Here is a 20,873-nt window from a genome sequence, read left to right on the forward strand (position 1 = left end):
ACTTAAAAGTATTTTTATAAAATTTTGTTAAATATGTTTAAGGATACGGGATAAAATCTTCTCAATAAAAGGATTTTAAATTAATTAAGGGGAATAAAATTAAAATATAATTTTTTTTTATAAAACACGAAACTTTATTTTAAATAATGTATTATGTGATTTTAAGCAAAATTACACAACCCATATCAAATCAATACATTATACTTTATTTATTGAAGTTATGTTATACATAAAGCATAAATTCTATAAAAAGGTGCTAATTATATTAGAACATTTATTGTAAATTAATCTTAAACTTTAACTGATTACATTTAACTGTTAATAAAAGGTAATTATTAAAAATATACATTTACTTATTCTATTTCAATTAAACTAAAATTAAAAATATAACACGTGTTTGTTAAATAATTTAGAGTACGACGAAATTTCAATAAAACATTATTTTAATAGATTTAAGATGTTTCTATTGTAAATTAAAAAAAATCATATACGATGTAAAAAACTTCTCTGTTATGATTTCGCAGGTGATTCTAAGGGTAATGGTGATAAATTAAACTATTTATGGTTTAAACGTATGTTTTTTATTTTAATAAAAACAAATCGGTCATAATCGTTTACATCTATCAACGTAAATACACAATGGGATAATAAATATAATTGAAACGATAATCGACATTGGCTACTTACAATTAACCTTTTCAACTATTTAAACTAATTAAAACGTGTATCATACATGTATACTTATTTTTTTCGTCGTGTCACTATCTTTAAGTATCATATTCACAATTCAGAAATAAAAATAGGTAAAGAAAAAAAAAAGATCTCGCAAATAACGCAGACGGCAAATAAGCAAAAGCTAATCGTTTTTGTATGTCTTTGTGTTTTTTGGTTAAAAATTAAAACGTACAAAATTTAGTTTACATTAGACAATAAATATGTTACAATAGTTTAATAAATATATATATATATATATATATATATATATATATATATATATATATATATATATATATATATATATATATATATATATATATATATATATATATATATATATTTTAATAATATGTACAAATATTTATATAAACAAAATTAATAATAGAATATATAAAATTCTAACAGGACATAAGCGGGCTCTGGTATTTTATCAATAATTAACTTATCTAATACGTATAATAATTATATTTCCATTTTTTATTTATTTATTTAGAAGAAGCCATCGATAGTTTACGTATTATTTTGCATGACATTTTAATAAATCAAACAATAATTAAATTATAAACTTTGTTCAATCATAAATCAATTTGATTTTAGCGTTTCTTCGAATATTCAACACAATTATTTTTAATAATATATTTACAATTTTTTGGCACTTTATATCTATAATTTAGCTAGTCGTTGATGCGTATATCAAATCGTACAATACATACATACATATATGTAAATTCTTGAAATAAAAAATAAAGTTTCCAATGATATGAAATAATATTGATATGTCATATGAAATATTGTTTTTTTTCTTCCGTGATACAAAATTCGTAAGCAAAACAAACGGATATGATTTCTTTCGTGTATAATATATTTTTTTTTATATATTTAAAAGATATGTTTTATTAATATGCAATAAGAGTTTTGTGTATTATATTTGTGCCAAAATATATATCTTTCAATTTCATTCAATTTACATTTTATCAATTCCTGGATGTGTATATGTTGGTTTACGTAATTTGTCAGCGTCGAAAACGATGTAGAGTTTTATTTTATACAAATGAAATAAACAGTAACGTATATATTTTCATATAAATATTTTACTAACGATTTCGTATATTGTACACTTGAACTTTGAGTCAATCATATATTTTATTTATGTATATATATTTTATTATTATTATATTTAATATCCATTTACATGTGTCGCTTTTTATTTATTTTTTATTATATATTATATAAATTTGACTATGTTGATTGGCATTTTTAAAATATACTTCACAATAGTGATTTACACTGCAATTTTGATATGTAGTACAACGACGAAGAGGACGTAGGATGAAGTTCTCCATCTTACAGTAACTTGAGTTCCGCCTGTTGAATAAAAAAACATATTATTAATTCTATAATAAGGCAAAAATTGCTAAAATAAATAATGATGTACATAAAAACTATATTATTGTATACAACGCATATCCTTTTTTTAATTATGATAATACAGTCCACATTTGTGTGTAGCACAACTAAACTTTAAAAAATCCAATAGTACTTTTTAAGTTTTTAATAGGTATTTTTTTATTAGTCAATAAACTGCAAAGTTTTTAGGGGCTCATAAATATACAAGTTTAAGGTCTTAATTAAATTCTCATAAATTGTCAGCTTTAGGTTTAAGAATGTATTAGTACTTTTAAAACCAATATGTAGGTAACTAAAGATATAAAATAGGTGGTAGGAAGTTCAATTAAGCGATCTAAAGTCTGAAAATTAAATGCTATATTATGAGTTTATAGTGTAATTCTGGACTTCTGTAATCTGGCTAATAATATAGCTCAACGTTTTTGTTAACAATAAATCTTTAAAATATCGATAAAATTAAAGTAAAAATCGTCAATATATGAATTTTTACATATGGTTTAAAATACTTGTCTTAAGTAAAGCATTAAAAATATATAATTGTTTATTAAAAACAGTAATTATTTTGCATCAACTTAATATTAAAGCGTATATGACTTTATTGCAATATGTTTTTCAATAATTTAATAAACTAAATATATTTTACATATTAAAATTAATTAGACAAAATTATAATTAAATGCTGCTAAATTCAGTTTACGCAATAACCGTTTCCCTAGACAAATTCGGCATAATTAAGTACACGTCCAGATGTTAACTTTAATTTGACTCTCGTTACAGATTCAATTGACCTTTTTCCTCTCAAAATATTTACCTCAGGCGACCTTTTCGTAATTTATATTCTATAAAACTTGTATCATCCGAACAAAGTCCGGTTGATAATAATTTATTCACATTGACTTTACAGCTCATCTGGCTCGCTTTTAATTTGATAAGAAAATTATTATGAAATATATTCGATTTAATAAAATATCGCATCAAAGGTTAATTTTCGATGTAGCTCACGTTCGAATTGAACCGAAACAGTCAGAAAAGCTAAATAATATGGTCGTGTTTTTGTGTGCAGAATTTCAAAGTTTAAATTAAATTTTACCCGAAGCCGCGTGCATGATATAAACTCGTTTCAATACATGAATATGCTAGGGTTTCTGTTAATATTTTATAATTTAGTTTTAAATGATGTTTTTTAATAATTTACTATTAGAATTTCTATCTAACTTGAAACAAAAATATTGCTATTTACTTCAAGAAACAGCTAAGATTTAAATTATTAATCGAAATGTAATGACATCGAAACCGCTATGATATATTCTAATTCTAAGAATAACCTGTCATTATATATATATATCTTAAAAATGCTTAGTATTCTAAACTAATTATCGGTAAGAGATTTGTATAGTTTTTAATTGCCTAATAAATATATTGTGTAAAATACAATATATTTATTATTATATTTTATATACGTACAACCCTCTTAACCTAGTCGCAAGTGAATTGAATATTGTTTATCAAAGTATTGAGAAGTACTTAATTTTATTTATATATTATAATATATTTTTTTGCATAAAAATATTTGCATATAAGCTAAAAAGAGTGAAATTTTATATTATTAGTTAATTTGTATAAAAAAATATTCTACTTATTTCAGTACACATTTCCTAAAAGTAATAAAAACTAACCGAAGGTTATTTTATTTAAAATTCGTTTCTCTTGTAAAATATGATTGAAGCGTAAATATTTATTTGATGATGTGTGAGAATAATGTTGTTGTATTTGTAAATTTATACAGCATGCTATTTCAATAAATAGAACGTCAATATAGCCCTAAGCGAAAAAGCTTTAAAAAATTGCTCAAAAATAACAAGTAATGTTTAATTGTAGTGTTTGACAAATTCAATATTATTTTATAATCTCCCCCCCCCCCGCCGCCTTTCTAATATGTATTTGGTCGCAGAACGCTTATTTTGTTTTAAATGTTTCACTAAAAATTGCAATTTTCTGTAAAAAATTTAAGATTAATTTTGACAACAAACTGATTTTTGTAGTACTAATCAAGTGGGTGTTTTATTAATCCATATAATTAAATTTTTAATAAATTGCTCATTTCTCAAGAGAGTACTTAAGTGATTTTTTTAATATGGAAACTAAACTTTAAACTGCCGTAATTTATAATAATATGCAAAACACAAATTATATAAAAAAAATTATGATATTGTATCTATAAACTGCAATTTTCTTATAAAAATATTGTGTGTGTTGCCACGTATCGCGAAAATATGTTTTTGTTTTTATGATAACAAACTAATATTGTGTTTTTGTGAAAAAACTAATATTATTAATTAGCTAATTAGCTAAACTAACTTTTAGAAACTTGTCAAGTCAAGATAAGTTAATAAAAGTTTTTTGACATTATGATTCCTGGAGTTTTTATTTTGAGTCCCTGATATTTTCTATGTTAATTCATAAATAAGTTAAGTATTTAATATTTTTAAGTTAAAAAAGTTTGATAAAAGATAAAAATAAAAATAATCTTATTTTTGGGAAATTAAATGAAATTGCTTCAGCTTACTTCTTCATTAACAAAAATATTAAGCTATGCATCGTTAAATTTAAGATTTTTTTTGTACTAAAGTATTACATAAAATATCTAACTCAAGTTTAAATGCCATAGTTATTTTGTAACTGTTGCAAAATAATAATTAATATTTAAAATTATGGTTATTTAATAATTAAAATATAAATGCCTAATTGAATTAAATGTTCTTTATATTTTTTTTAGTTTTAGGTTACTTTTTTTTATTTGTGTTGATATGTACAACATAAAATATTTTTTTAAATATAATATTACCCATATTTTAAAATGCTTTGATAATAAAACATATTTTAAAATTCTGGGTTTCTGGAGAACCCCAAAAATGTCCCTAAGTTTCTACTTGTGTATTAGGTATTTCAAATTTTTTCTTTTTTAAAGACGTTAATTATTTACTTATAAACTATTAAAAAAAATATTGTAACTAGCAAAAGATGATTGGTTTGAAAAAAGTATTGAAGCGCATTTGATATAAATTAAAAATAAGTCTGTAATGCTTTATTGCTCACATAGTAAAAATACTAAAAATAAAAAGATTACTATATCTTCACTAAACAGGATAGAAATTTAACGAAAAATACGTTTAATAGGCACCGTTTTTAGAAACAAGTGGTGATATCTTTTTCTATTTCGTTATCTTCGGATTTTTTTAAGAAAGGCGAATACATAAAACAGTTATTAGAGAAAGGTCGTGACTATATGCAGGATTCATTGACATTCTGAAAATTTACTTTCGTGACCATTTATTTTATACTTATCTATCTTATAAAATATACTTGCACCTGAATATAGTCAGCTTGATGGTAAATAATTTTATCATACATAGATAATACTTGGAATATCTCTTTGCTGATAAATCTTTTGGCAATAAATACCACACTCATAGGCATAAACATCTCTTGCGACATAGATGACCATGCTACATGACACCTGACAGTCATTGCTTCAATCGCCTCAATAATAAACGTACGTTGCTACTTCAATTTCTAAGTACATGCCCTCAATATATTTAATTCAGAGTCTGTCAAAAATACTATATAATACTGCAATTATATTAAAAAAGCATTCAAACTTTCCATCTATCTAGGGATAAAATGTATATATTTAAAATAATTTCGCTGCTATATATATCGTAAAATAATGCATGAAAATGACTTATTTGTCAGTCTTACTCCCATAAGCTACTAAAGATGATTATGATATCATAAAAATGACCATGTAAGAACTTGTTAAGTCGTAGGATAGCACGTTTTCAATGCTCCAAAGTAATAATCACTACCATCTGAACGCGGCTTTACTTATCAAGTCGTACCGCACCCGCATCACTCTGACAGTGCCCTTAGGTGATTTTTGTCAATATACCTGATGTATCGTTTTGTCGCAGCATAAGATCAGTGTTGGGGGCGGCGGGCCGTGGCTGTGCAGGCGTGCCTGGGGGCGGCAGCTCAGCAGCCGCGGGGGGCGCGATGGCCACGGGGCCTGCGCCCTCCCTCGGGAGCCCCCCTAACGCGCGCGTCGCGTTTCGCCTACCTGTAACTGCACAAAGCACAACACAACACGATTAAACCAAACGATTTTTTTTATTTTAATAATTTTTGACAATGCGACCGGAATGCGACATAAGGCGCTTATATTATATGACACTGATCGTGCGCATGCGGCAATATCGATACGTGAAGTGGTTGTGAATATTATGTATGATTTGTGAATACACGTGTGCACATGCAGGATTTGTGTGATGTTTGTTATTTATTTAAATTATATTAAATCATGGCAATGTAAGGGCTTGTTTAGAGTGAAGCGGGAGGCGTTAGTGGTAAGTAATATATATGTAAATACTGTTAAAAGCACAATTAGCAATTATTCATATTATTTTTTAAACAACATAAAATAATTTATTTTAACTGTATTGTCATGCAAATAATATTAGATTAACATAATAATTATTTTTTCATAAATTTAAATATATCTTATTAATTTTAGTATACACAAATATGGGCCGTTATTTAAAAAAATAGTATAAGTCCATTTATTCACATGTGTGTGTTTGAATCATTATAAAAATATTAGCAAACGTTAATCTGCATTGCTATTTTAAAACTATAAAATTTTATGCAGTAATAATTTATAGAAATGTTAGGGAAAATAAACGATTTATTATACAAATATATTTATACCGCTTTCAATAATAACAAATTATGAAAAATATAAACAGCAGCAATTTTAAATTTTATTTTAATTTAAGTTTGCTTTTTTGAAATATATTTTTATAATAAAAAAATAATATTTAAAATAAAGACATATAAGTGAACAAATAATCGACTTCATTAAGAAATAATTGAAAAAATAATATAATGAATTTATAAATAAACAAATATGAAAAGTACACTACATCATTAAGATAACCATTATTAAGAAACTTATTTATATATAAATCTTATTTCTCTTTTACACTTTGAATTTTGAATATTGAATAAGAGGTATGTATGGCAGTAAACTAATTAATTATGATTATTACAAATGAAGTTATTTCACTTTCAACAAAATCTTCAGTATACTGTGCATCATTGATTTTAAAAATAAAAAGAGGATTTAATTATCAGATTGAATTATCATTAAAGCATTTTTTTCTTAATAATTTAGTTATACAATTTAAAAATAATGGCTCATATAATAAAACAAGACTCATAGATTGTTGTTTTGTCACTTGTATTGGATTTTTATAGCTCATGCGATACAAAATTATTAAGTTTGGATATGATTATGAAATCAATTGACTTATCATATGTTTCTGTATTTATTAGAAAATTGAAGTATTTTTAGATTTGAGTGGGACTAGGAAAAAATCAATAATAGCGATAGCGTGAAATAGTCACTTTTTATAGTAAATGTATGCAAGCTGATTTTTATACAATAATGGATTCTTATTATAGAGTGAAAGTTTGCGTTACTGTTAATTTGGATATTTATCGTTGATAAATAACAAATATGAACCTATGTATTGTAAGGTACGAAATTACAGTGTTTAATTCGCAGTATAATAGAATAAAATATTTTGTAGTGAAAATAATTTGCATAAAACTTAAAAAAGCATAGAAACCATAACATACACTATAAATAAATAAAATACATGTAAATTAAATTTCTAAAAACAATTTTTTTATGTATGATTTATTTTTCAGATTTTTTGACAAAAATTTAAATACGTAATTTGGGTTTTTAATTTATCATATATGTAATTTTAGTTAATACAGCAACATTTTTAATAAAGAAAATTATAAGTAATTATTTTAATTGTTTTTAAAATAATAATTATCTTTAAATAATTTCCAAGATATTAAAATTGTATTTTTTTATATTTAATTTTTAATTACATATTAAAATACTAATTTTTTTTTTTTAATATTATAATTATATTAAAATATACATTTTTCAAACTTTTAGTTTAAAAAAATGTGTTTATAAATTCACCTGCTATAATACAGTTTAATTAAATCCTATTTTCTTAGTTCTTACCTAATCTACTCGATATAAATCAATTTCGCATTCAGACCCAACGAATAAAAATAAAAACCGGAACAATATGTAAGGAGTTTTTTGACGAGTGTCCACAATAACTAAACAAACACAAGGGCTCGGATCCCGAGGCCGGTGATTGGGACCTTCCAAAGGAGCAATTTATTCCCAATTCGGCGCCCAAAGTCTTATTCGACCGAAAAAAGGTTTCCCTTTTTTCGTCTCACCTGGCCGAATGGTTCGCAATTCAAATTCGTGCCCGCATTTCGCACATATGTACACCATCGCGCATGGATAAATTTTATTAATCTGAAAAATTGTTTCCGCTCACGCCGCGTTAGACGGGACCGATTGAAACAAGTGTCCGCGGCTTGCGGGACACCCTGTATTCATTATACGTGCGAATGAAAAAGTCTCTCTCGCTCGCCCCCTTGAAAAGGTCGTCGCTTATAAATAACAACCTGCGTCATCGTTAACTAGACAGGTTAAAGTGAAGGTGCCAATCGTAACGCTTAAATTCGTGGGTTGATTCCGGAAATGTGGTGTAAGTTTAAATCGTGTAAAACGAGACTAATGCCAGGTTCATACCACCGTAAATTTTATTTTAAATGATTGCATTTTCAGTAAAATACTGACAAATTAGTCGTTATAAAATTAAATATATATATATTTAGATTTGATGCATTTTAAATAACAAAAATCTCAAACAGAAGAATAAAATATTAAATAACCTAATACAATAAATTATCGTAATTTGTAATAGTATTATTATACAATATGATATAAAAGAAATTCTCTGTATTTGTTCATAATTATATTGTTATTAACTATTCACATTGAAGTGCTGTCTTTTTACATCTAAGAACAAGCTTTAATGAGCTTTTGTAAAGCAGTGCTTATTCACTTAATACGAGATAGTAAAGGTATTCATAAACAGTTATTTTTATGTTTATTATTATAATAATTATATATTCATAGATGTTTAGAAATGCATAAAAGTGACTAGAAATTCAACAAAAAATATATTAAATATTAATCTTCATCTTGAATTTACATATATAATATAATATTATATTATATATCACTTGTAACTACTTTTTGCTTGATTTAGATACATTTTTAATCTAAATGCTTGCTTACTTAGTATAATTTTTTTGTATAAGCACAGATTTATTCACATAATACAATATGTTGCTTATAATTTGAAATAGTCAAAATAATACTTTAAATAATCAAGAGTTACGTTTTAATTATGGTACAATGCTGTTTCTTTTATTTGACATTTTTATTATGCGTAAACTACTAATTATTATTTTAATCGTCTACTGATTTATAATATCGATACGATATTATTTAATATGAATATTCTATTTAAGCTTAATGCATTACCACAAAATAAAAGTGATATCTATTATAATTATAAAGGTAGCATGAACTTTCTTAATTTTATTTTTAATTCTTTATCACGACATTTAAAAACATAAAGACCCATGTGGGATTCGAACTTAGATCATTCAGTTATTAGCAGCCAATTATAACACTTGATTATCGTTTTGTTGTATATTTTTCTATGAAGCTAAATCATGTAAAAAAATTTCATGTAATATAATTAAATATATCTTAAAGTTTGTTCAAAAATATTTAAAAATTTAATTCTCAGATATTTTTTTATTAAGCTAAAAACACTTCAATGAAAACATTCCTAATGTGAAAAATGCGAGTTATTTTTATTTTAATTAAATTTAAATTGTATTTAAAATATATTTGTATTAAATATATTTACGAAATTATTAAACAAATTGAAGCAAAACTTTTTATTCTTACTGTAAAGTTTACGTTCATGGTGTTGTCATTTTACATTTAATGAAACCGATATATAAAAAGGGTTTGAATACATTATAAAAAATAAATTCTTGATATAAACTTTTTTAATTAAAACCTACGTAATCACTGTAACCAATAATTGATTGGGCATTAGTAACGGTCCCGGTTAAAAATAATAATAAAAAACGGTTTCGCAATCACCGCGCGTACCGAGCGTCGGACGTGAGCGCGCGGAAATTTTTAATTATCCCTTCGAATTCGTCTAAGGGAGGCCCTTTTTATGGGATCGTTACTCTCTTTAGCTCGTCTACTACTTATAAAAGGAAATAATATTTAACAGTGTCTGCCGTAAGTCTTCTGCAAAGAGAACACGCGCGTATTTCCGCAGCGATGCGATTTATCGGCCGAGCTGTGTGGAAGCAAACGCCGCTTAAATTACATGCAATTCCTCCTTGTAAGACCTTTAGTTAACCGCTTTGGAGGCATAGAGGTGAAGTGGTGGTTCATGTAAAAGACGCATTGTGAAAATGTAGATTTCGGTAAAAAAAACATTGAGCACAAAGCTGTTATTTTTTTAATTGAAGACATTGAGATTCAATTTTTATTATTTTTATACATCGGCGCATAACAATGCGTATGATGTTTAAATAGCACCGCTATGGAGGTGCTATTTAAATAGCAGGTTTACCATAAAGGCATTTTAAGGATAATATTTTAATAGTATTTTTTAAAGATTTGGTATTTGTAAAATGTAAAGATCTAATGATTAACAATATTGCAGTTTTACTGCGAAAATAAGATCGAAACAGTTGAAATTATATTGTTACAATAGTTAGGTAGCTATTTATTAAAGTAGTGACAGATAGGGATAATGATTATTTAAATATTTTGCAGTTGGTTTTGAATGAATTACTTGGCTTTGCAACACCAATAGAGTATTTTTTCTGGGGGCATGGCCCTGAATAGGTTAAGGGTGCAAGTTACCCTCTCTTGTCTGCAAAAAAGGGCCGGGTTAATTCAAATGCTGATGAGCGCCTCGCTCATATATCAACGGCGCGACGTGCACGGGGCCGAATCTACCGGCCAAATTGAAAGTTGTGGGTCGTAAAATTACAATTTGGACCACGGTGGGGGCAAAAAAATATGAGGGTAGGCGAAAAATATCAATTATTGCCATTGGTCGCTGTTGCGGAAAAAATACATTGGCCTTAAAAATATTTGTTCTTTTTTAATGAGAATCGTGACTTTAAAAATCTTGACTTGCTTGGCAAATCTTTACGGCTTTTATTTAGTACATTTATTTTAGATGATTTCATTTTTTACTTGTTTTTTTTTAATGTTAACAGTAACCATTGCCGTAATTTGTTTTTGGTGTAAAGTTTATTTTTGTGCACTTTATTTCGTTTTGCGAAAATAACAATTATCTATAGATATCTTGTGTATACAATAAACATAAAACATTGATCTTTTAAAACTACATTTTGCCATATTAAATAGTTATTACTATGATATTAAATACAATTAAATAAAAAAATGCATAATCCTTATTACACGTTAGTTGTACTTCAATAATTCATAATTAATTTTAACTTTTTTCTCACAAAAAAATCTCCTCTACACATTTAATTGAACAATATTAATATTCAGATATAACTAAAATAATTTTAGGTCATTAAGAAGCGAACTTTGCAGTATACATTTAGATTTAAGCAGCAGTTTCTCGTACAATATAAACGGTTTATTGAACGAGCAAACTCTAATGTAAACTACAGTGTTGCTAAACAAATAAAATAATCGCTTTCACGTTTGCTAGTCTAGCATCTTTTTTTTTCTGAATATACTTCTTATATTTGTCACGCCACAGTGAAATTTGATTAAGTATTACAATTTAAGTTATATTATGATGTATCAATTATTAAGCCAGACTGTGAAACGTAGACAGAAAAAAACTTAACTCGACTGCACAAAGTATAGGAATATTTTTTTCAAGAACGTCAGCTTCCTGAGCTTGTTTTTAAGTATAAAGTAAACTAACGTTCAATTATTTCACCCATGCATTTTCACGGAAGGGTAGCAGTATTTTAACAAGCGCTGGCCAAGTGATAAACGATCGCACCTAATATCACCTTAAAACAAATACGTACGCCCGGGTACTACGTGATGGAGCCGCCATTACCATAAATTGTGTTTGTTGAATGTATGTACCGTTGTTGTACAGAATAAAGGTCTTGAGCCGGGACAAGGGGGTCCGAAAAAAGTTTATTTACTGCTTTTGGATTTAAACACGTTAGTATCTAATGCAGCAAAAAACGAGCACGTGTGTTCCAAGGGGGAAGCGGACGGAGGTGTCAGTGAGGCTGACGCGTTGGCATTAAGTATTTACGTTGGCTGTCAAGGAATTTGCAAGTATTAATGAAAATTTGTCATAAATCCGACCGGATAAGTCTGAGCGAATGGATACGCGGCTCTAAAAAGGGTTGTCGCGTCAGAAAAGTTTTGATTTCGGTGCAAGGAAAAAGTTACAATTAAATTATATAATGCCGGAGTAAGGACTGGGGGTTTTTAAGCTTTTGAAATGACAAAAAGGCTTTAAGTTTATTTGTGGTTACGTGTGACTTATACTAATTACATCATATTTTAAATTTATAATGGTGGTAACTTTCCATAAAAAAACAAACTTAATTGTATAAAAGAGATAGTATATATATATCGTATAGAGTTGCAACCCTTAAAGCGTCTTAAAACTACTGTCAGAGAATAGTATATTTAAAAAAAATATCTATAATAAATTTCATATAAAAATTAAAAAAAATAATCTTTCAAAACATAATACTAGTAACTTTACGTATAGTTCACAAAAGTAATTTAAAAACAGTGTGTTTATTTCTGAACACCATTGATTTATAGCTTGAATTTTATTGCATATTTCATAATACAAGTCACTCCATGATCAAGGAATGCAAGAATACAAAACAGCTTTATATTCATCCAAAAAATTATAATAAGTAAAATATTGAATGGTCCTAACTGGCTGAGTGAACTAGAATGTTAATTATTTCAAAAAGCTTAATTCGCTGACAGCTTCACATGACGCAAGACAATAAAACATTAGGACCTCTAATAGCTAAAGTTTGCGTAGTGTCAGTGCAAGCGTGCGACATTTTTTGACAGTTGCTGACACGCCGAGTTTTCCGCAGTGTCACACGAAAAAAACTTTTGCTCCACTAACATAATAAAACTCGCACACATAAACACAAAACTTCGGCTCAATCGAACAGTTTATTTTAACTCGATCACTAATCCACCGTAACGTAAAAACACACAGCGGTCTAATTACCGCTGAACTTTCTTTTTCAACTACAGATATTTTATTCGTATATTTTTTTATGTGAATCGAGCAGCCAAAGGTAAAATTTACATCCGGTAGTAAAAATATTTGCGTTTGGGATGCAAGTGAAACTACAGTATCAAAATGGAGCTTTTTCGCGAAGCTTTCGAAGAGCTTTTACCGTACTAAATATCAATTAGTTGGGCGTACGTTTTATTTATGACAATAATAAATTTTCAATAATGCAGCCTTCAAACTTTAAGTGTGTGATTCATGAATCTAATATCGCGGCGAATGGGGGACGGTAAAATTGGAAATATAATATTAAAATTTTATAGCGCCGTTTAATATTTACTATTTTTATACGGTAGAATACCGAATGTGTGAAATTATGTTAGCGATAAATGTGATTGTTGAGTTTATATTTCAACATATGTTTGCTAGTAAAAATAATAATAAAATACACACCATGAATGATACAGAAAAAATAAAACTTTAATCTTGTTCTCTCTTAATTTTTTACTAACACGGCTTTTGTGTGCATTTTAATGTTTTTATTGTTGAAAAAATAATAAGAAGCACTTTAATATTATATAGCTTTCTCGAACTGATAAATTGCTCAAAATCTAATGTTTTTTTTATTAAAATTAAAATTATCTAAAACTATTTTAGGGGGCAAATATTATTAAAAGTTTTAAAATATTAAAATAAAAAATATGTTTTTGAAAAATCGGTTTAGATAACTACATCTACTTTAATTAAATCACAATATTAAAATAATAAAATGTGCTAAAGTAACTATTCAAAATACGTTGAAAGTACCAACGATATTCTCATATAGATATATTTTTTTTATATAGAAGCCTTTGAGCTTTAATACAATATTTTTTAATAGATTATGATGAGTTAATTAAAACTCTTGAATATTTAATATTCATTACACTTAGAATATATTGTACCTTTGTAGATAAATAGATCAAGGCATAATTGTTTTTTAAATAAAAAAATGTACTGTGGATAAACTAAAAAAGAAGCATTAACACTAACTGACCATTGGAAAATATTTTACATTTTTGAATATTGATATTTACGCATTTTTGTAGCTTAAATGATATTGGCAAAAAATTGCAGATAATGTCTTAAATAACAAAGATATTAATAATATAACTAGATAATAAAGCGCCAGTAAATCTTGTCATATATGCACATATAATTCCAAAAGGGCATTACCTTTTCAGGGAATTGGAAAAATATCATTTTCTTAATAATATAAATCTTAAACAAGCCGTCAGATTGTAGCGCAAGCCTAATAATTGTGGATCTGGATATTAGGAACTGCATAAAAAAATAATTTATCACAAAGTTAAATCACTGATTACTTTTTTAAATAAAAAACACAGAACGATAATTCTAATGATGAAGAACCATTGTTTTTAACATGTATGTACATATATCTGATGCGCACACTATCTCTTTTACTGATGAAAGCGATTTCAAACTAATTTGCAAATTGTGCTGACCCATGTTATTTAGCAATGATAAATCTGATGAGCATATGCATTAAAAAATACTATTAATTAAAATTTCGAAGAATTTTTTATTTTTCTGGAATTCTTAAAAATATTTTTTTTACGCATTTCTAATAATTGCATACCCCACTTTTATACTTTAATTATTAAATAAACATTGCAGAAAATATAAATACAACAAAATTTTCTTACAGTTAACTAGCTCTATGATAAAAGTACAGATTGGGCCAATAAAATTTTTAGTTATATTTAACCATTCTAAACACTCATTTAATCAAATTAAATATCTGTATTTATATTTCTTTAACACATTAGCAAGCAATTTGTTTTTGCTAAAGGAATACTTTAAAATCATTCTAAGCAATATAATAAATTGTAGTCCATTACTAAAGACTCATAAAGAATAAGAAGACGCTACACTTTATGTATTTGTAGAGCGAGTCCTAACTTAGTAAACCAATCAACTTCAATCGTCTCAAAAAACATTAAAAATAAAATCCTCGAAAAAAGAAGGCAAAAATACATATATATGCGTTTTTCTACAACAAGATCAAATTAAATAAATTTACAAATTATTAATTGTAATAAGGTGAATATGTATAATTAGCTAAATATGTAAAATTATTTTGTTACTTTTATAAATAAGCATTTTATTTTGAGTTCTAAAAAATGGTTAGAATATGTGACTACTTTTGTTTATGAAATTTTTAATTCAAGTGTGTTTTATATACAATTTATTCGAATTAGCTTAGTACATTATAAATACTGTACAAAATAATATTTATTAGGATCACGCCGCCGCTGCATTGACAACTTGAAATGTGTCTGCTTGTCCCTGATTTACCCTAGGTTTATAATCCCTACCGAAATTAATGAGCGAGTCCGACCCGCGGGCACAATAACTAAACTTTTCAATTGTTCGACGGATGGCAAAGGGTTAAAAAGTGTCGTTTTCGATGAAGTGTCAAAACGTCGTTTTGGGAAATGTAGTCGTGCACGTTTATACCGGCCATTTGACGGGTAAACTATGGCAGCCGTCTGACCTTCGTCAAGGGTCCGACAATGCGAAGGGACGTGTAACTCAAAACCGCCGGTCTCTTACGACGAGCGCCGAATTTTCTCCCGTTTCACGGAACGGTTAGGGGTGGTTGAAATACGTGGTACCAATTCAATCGGGTCAAATAGAAAGTAATAAAAACGTCGAATCGGCTAAATTAACAAAAAAAATCTGTTCGTCATTCTTGGGTCCATTTCATGCGGGTTGTATTACTATACACACTTCATAGCTACCTCAACGACGTTTTATTATTTGAGTGGTAATTAAACATATGCTAAAACAAACCAAATTTTTAAAATATGAAAACTATAATATATTGAATTTAAAGAAGGTTTCTTAATGTTTAATATAGCATATCAACTATTATAAAGATTGCGAGATTTATTTAATTAAAAAATATTGAGAAAAATAAGTTTTATATATGGATTTTAATAGCTGTTCTCAATACATGTTTTTTTTAAACTATTAGTATTAATAAAAGTTTCAGCGCCACTAGTGCAAAGTTTATCGGCCGTTAACGTGTACATCCATTTACACGGGGGAAATGAATTGTCAAAATTATTTAGAAATTCAGTTTAGATGGAAATTGACCTGTGGGTCTATAGAACTTAATGGATTGTGCTATACGATACTTTGAGTCGCTTTAACCTACATTAAAAATCAATAAGTGAACATTTAAATAAAGTAGCGGTTTGTATTATTTGTGTGCAATTAAAAAACAATCAATGTAGTGGGTTCCGAAACATTTCTAGGTCACGATATTAATGGGATCATAACCTCATCTAACTTATATTTTATTATTACGATTTTTATTTTTTTATTTTATTTATTATATTTACAATACAGGTATTAGTCAGATGATTGACATCTAATGTGTGCGCAACGTAGCTCGATTTATTTTTTTATTATTCATTACGATATTTATCCATGAGATCAGGAAAATCTTAGAAAACCAGATCTATAATGAATAATCGTAATTATCAGTATACAAAAAATCAATAACTTAGATTTTTGAAACACAATAGAAATTGCAAAAATAGTAAGCTCAGATCTTTTAAATATTAGTCACAATTTGGTTAGTATAATGATGCTTATATTAATAATATGGGCTTGTTGAATATTTTAGAGTCCTAATAATAAATTAATAAACTTACTATAAATAAATTTCAAGCAGTTGGGAATCTTAATAAAATATGTCATGAAAATAAAATTATTTTTTACAATTTCTTTTCTGATTATCGGATTTTATTAAGTTTATTAAAAAACTTGTTTCTGTGATTTAAATGCACTTATTAGAAGTGTGAATCATGAGTCTAATGCTTTATTTAAATAAAAAACTGCATAATCGTTGGTGACTGGAGAGAGTTATATATAGTTATATAAAAACATGTAAATATGGCAGGAAATAGGTAATTTATTAATTAATTTATTGAATCTTGAATAAACAAAAAACAATAATTTACAACTGGTCGGTCGGCTAGTTATGCCTTCGTTGACCGACCCTAAAAGTCAGCTCTTATTAGATACCTGCTATAGTACAATATAATTAATATTTGAAAAATCAATGCAGGCTTGTAGCTAATTTATATTACTTTAAATGTCGCAAAAATACAATCAAAGAAAATGTTATCGTAAAAAGATAATACAACATCTCATTTAATTTAATTTTTACTGTTGTAAAGAATATATCATATAAAAAAAAAACAATTTATTTAAAAAAGTAGCAAAAGAACATTGGGTTAAAAGTTCAACAATTATTAAAAAGACTAAAGTTAAAAAAAATAATGTAGAACAGCGTTTTCCAAAATATAAAAATTATATAACCTTAACATGTTTTGTAATAAATGTATATTTGTAGCAAAACATTGTTTTTTTGTACCCCAGTAAACTTTTGTTGCATTAAAATTTAGGTTGAATCATCTTTGCTTTTAAAAATTGAAAAAACTTCGTTTAAGATAATAATAATTATTTTATTATTTAAATACAATTTAAATTTTTAAGAAGATTATTATCTGATTTATATTAAATTTTATTAAAGCATCTATTTTCTTATTCAACCACAATTATTTTACGAAACACTTACTTTGTATATTTAGGTTAATTAATTACGGATTCTGGTGAATTTCAGTTGCATGTAAAAATAAAGTTTAGTAAGGTTAAACAAACAATTTTTAGTAAGGTCAAACGTGTATTATTATACAATTTTGTGTCTTGGACTAAAAGAATTAGACATAAAAAAGGCATAAATACATTTTGTTCTTAATGGTCATATTATATTTTAAATAAAATTTTCGTTTTAGTGATTATTTTACATACAATCCTACGATTGTGGAAGTATTTAAATTTAATACTCTTACTTAAACCCATTTTTGTTGAACAACAAAATAAGCGGATAGAAACTAGTTGGCGATTTAGTTAGCTTAGCGAAATAATTAAGAGTAAAACGTATTCCTCCCAGCACATAAACCCTTATTAGGAAAATTGCAGCGAATTTCGAGTTTAAATTTATGAAACTGATTTAAATAGTCCCCGTGTACTTTATTTTGTTTACCGGTTGCTGTATCCAATATAAAGTTGAATAAATTTACCTTACTTTTCGGCAGGTTTAAATGAATTTAGCCTTCGCGTGTATTGATGCCAACACGAAATGACTATACATATACGTATATTCGTTATAAAAGTATATACTCATGTATACAACGCGTGTGGGTATTATATTATACTACTATATAGTATAAGCGGGAGGGTGTGTAGCTTTAGCGTATACGAAAAGTGCAAAGCATGCTTTGTATGAAAATACGCGAATAAACCGCGAATATGTGTTTATATGTGGCGTGATAAAAAAGAGTAGAAATAAAATCCGTGTATTATATCTCTCACCTTCTTTATTTGCGTTGCTCTTCATCTCTGTCGCTTTTGGCGATGATGATGGCATAGGTATTTCTAAAAAAATATATTAGAATGTTAGAACTGTATTTCAATCTCATATTACTAATAAGTATTTAAACGGTAAAGTACATTTAAACGGTTTATAGGGAATTTGAGTTTAAAATATGTAGCATACAGGCGAATTTTAATTAAATTAAAATTCGTTCTAAAACGTAACTAGAATACGATAGATATAAAAAAAGCATTTATTCACTGAAATAATATTTCATTAAAAATATAAAATAATGAAGATTTTAATAATTTTATGTTAAAAAGGTTCTTAAAACAAGATTAATTTATTTTTGGTAACATAATTTAATATCCACTTCTTATTCATAAATTATCATTTTTTTCTAAATAAATCCATATTTTATTGTTTAATTGTACGTTTTAGTAATAATATATATTTTTTAATAACAAAAAAAATAGCTTACCATACAATCTAATTGAGCCTTCAGTTTCACCTAGTGAATTTTTTGATACGCATCTATAGTTTCCGAAGTCTCCAGGCTGTAGATGTCTCACCGTCAACTTCATATGAGCTCTAAAAACAAGAAACTTACATCATTATTGTTACAAAAAAATATATTATATATTGCATTGAAATACATATTAGCACCACATTATCAAAACAAAAATTTTTCGTGTAATAATAATATTATCTACAATTATTATATACATATTATCATCACTTCACACCTCTATTTAATGTTTTAATAATATTGTTTGTCAAAAATTAAGAAAAGATAGATGGTACGCTTACCCTTATTAAATATTTGCTTTACTCAAGAAATACTATTTAAAGCCATAAGTACCATAAATCACATACTGACAGTATGACTGGCTCTACCGAATCACTAAGATAATATTTTTAATACTATTTTTTTGATTTAAGCATGCAGGGATACGCAATAAAAATAAAATTAATTTTACTTAAGGAAAATAATCTAAAATTAAAAAACAACGTCTTACTTTCTTAATTTAGGAATTCGGTCTTAAACCGAAAATTGCCAACTTAGCTACGTTGACTTTTATAATATACTCTTCAAGATATTATATAATCAAAAAATCACACTGCGCCCGAACAAAAGCAAGAAAAAAAAATTCAGAGTTTAAATTGTGCAGTTGTGGATCTCTTTTTAATCAACACGAATTATGTTTAATTGTTAGTTTTTTCGGCCGCAATTTTACATAAAATTAGCTTTGCACTGATTTTAAGTTTAAAACACATAATTTTAAATTAGTTTTAAAATAAAAATAATAAATTAATTTATAATTTTACGAATATATTATCGTCTACTATTCGATTATCGAATAGTTGAAAACATCAAATATATGAAAACTCTAGTTACAATATAGGGTTTAAAATAAAACTTTGCACCTAGTAAACGTTCTGAAAAAGGTATTGAAAATAAAAGCTAATTAAATATTCTATATTGTTATAAAATATTCCGGATCTATTTTGCGCTATTCACTAGAATAAACAAATATTTATGTAATATGTAATATTTTATACAGCGTGATTTTATTGTTAACACTAAAAAATTGCAGTTACATATTTTTAATGAAAAATAATTTGTATATCTCTTAAGCCAGCCATGGTAAATAGTTATAGTACTCTTGACGCGGGTTTGATCCATTATCTTGTCACGTCAGATAATAAAAAAAAATAACTTGTCTTTCTCGGACAGGACAGGACAGAGCATCAACAAAAATAAAACATATCGTCTTCCCTGCAGCAGCATCTTTGATCTATTAATCATAAGAGGGTTTTAATATCCATTCCCCCGCAGAGTCGAGTTATCGCACCGGGCTTATTGGACGGATAAAAATAAACAACGATAAGATACCCGGGGCTTAGGTGAAATTCGCGTTTTTTCCCAAAGCAAACCTAATGGATAAGGTATTAAGATATCGGCGTCGGATTTTGGTACGATTAATCTAGTAAGATAAGAATAAAAAAAGGAAAACCATAGGTAA

General features: G+C 26.8%; 1 protein-coding gene across 3 annotated transcripts in view; it reads right to left on the reverse strand.

The window, feature by feature from the left end:
- Positions 1-1,906: 1,906 nt before the first annotated feature.
- The window catches only part of LOC148228183 (lachesin-like), a 174,390-nt gene continuing 155,423 nt past the window's right edge, over positions 1,907-20,873 (reverse strand). For all 3 annotated transcript variants that reach the window (XM_088199670.1, XM_088199671.1, XM_088199672.1), the window contains 4 exons: positions 19,328-19,437; positions 18,846-18,908; positions 6,074-6,247; positions 1,907-2,082 (listed from right to left, as the gene is read on the reverse strand). In XM_088199670.1, the coding sequence (XP_088055796.1) occupies positions 2,000-2,082; positions 6,074-6,247; positions 18,846-18,908; positions 19,328-19,437 (430 nt within the window). In that variant the 3' untranslated portion in view covers positions 1,907-1,999. The remainder of the gene's footprint in view (positions 2,083-6,073; positions 6,248-18,845; positions 18,909-19,327; positions 19,438-20,873) is intronic.

This window comes from Plectrocnemia conspersa, unplaced genomic scaffold (assembly GCF_051122295.1).
Source record: "Plectrocnemia conspersa isolate PC_06_02 unplaced genomic scaffold, ASM5112229v1 ptg000012l, whole genome shotgun sequence".
NCBI lineage: Eukaryota > Metazoa > Arthropoda > Insecta > Trichoptera > Polycentropodidae > Plectrocnemia > Plectrocnemia conspersa.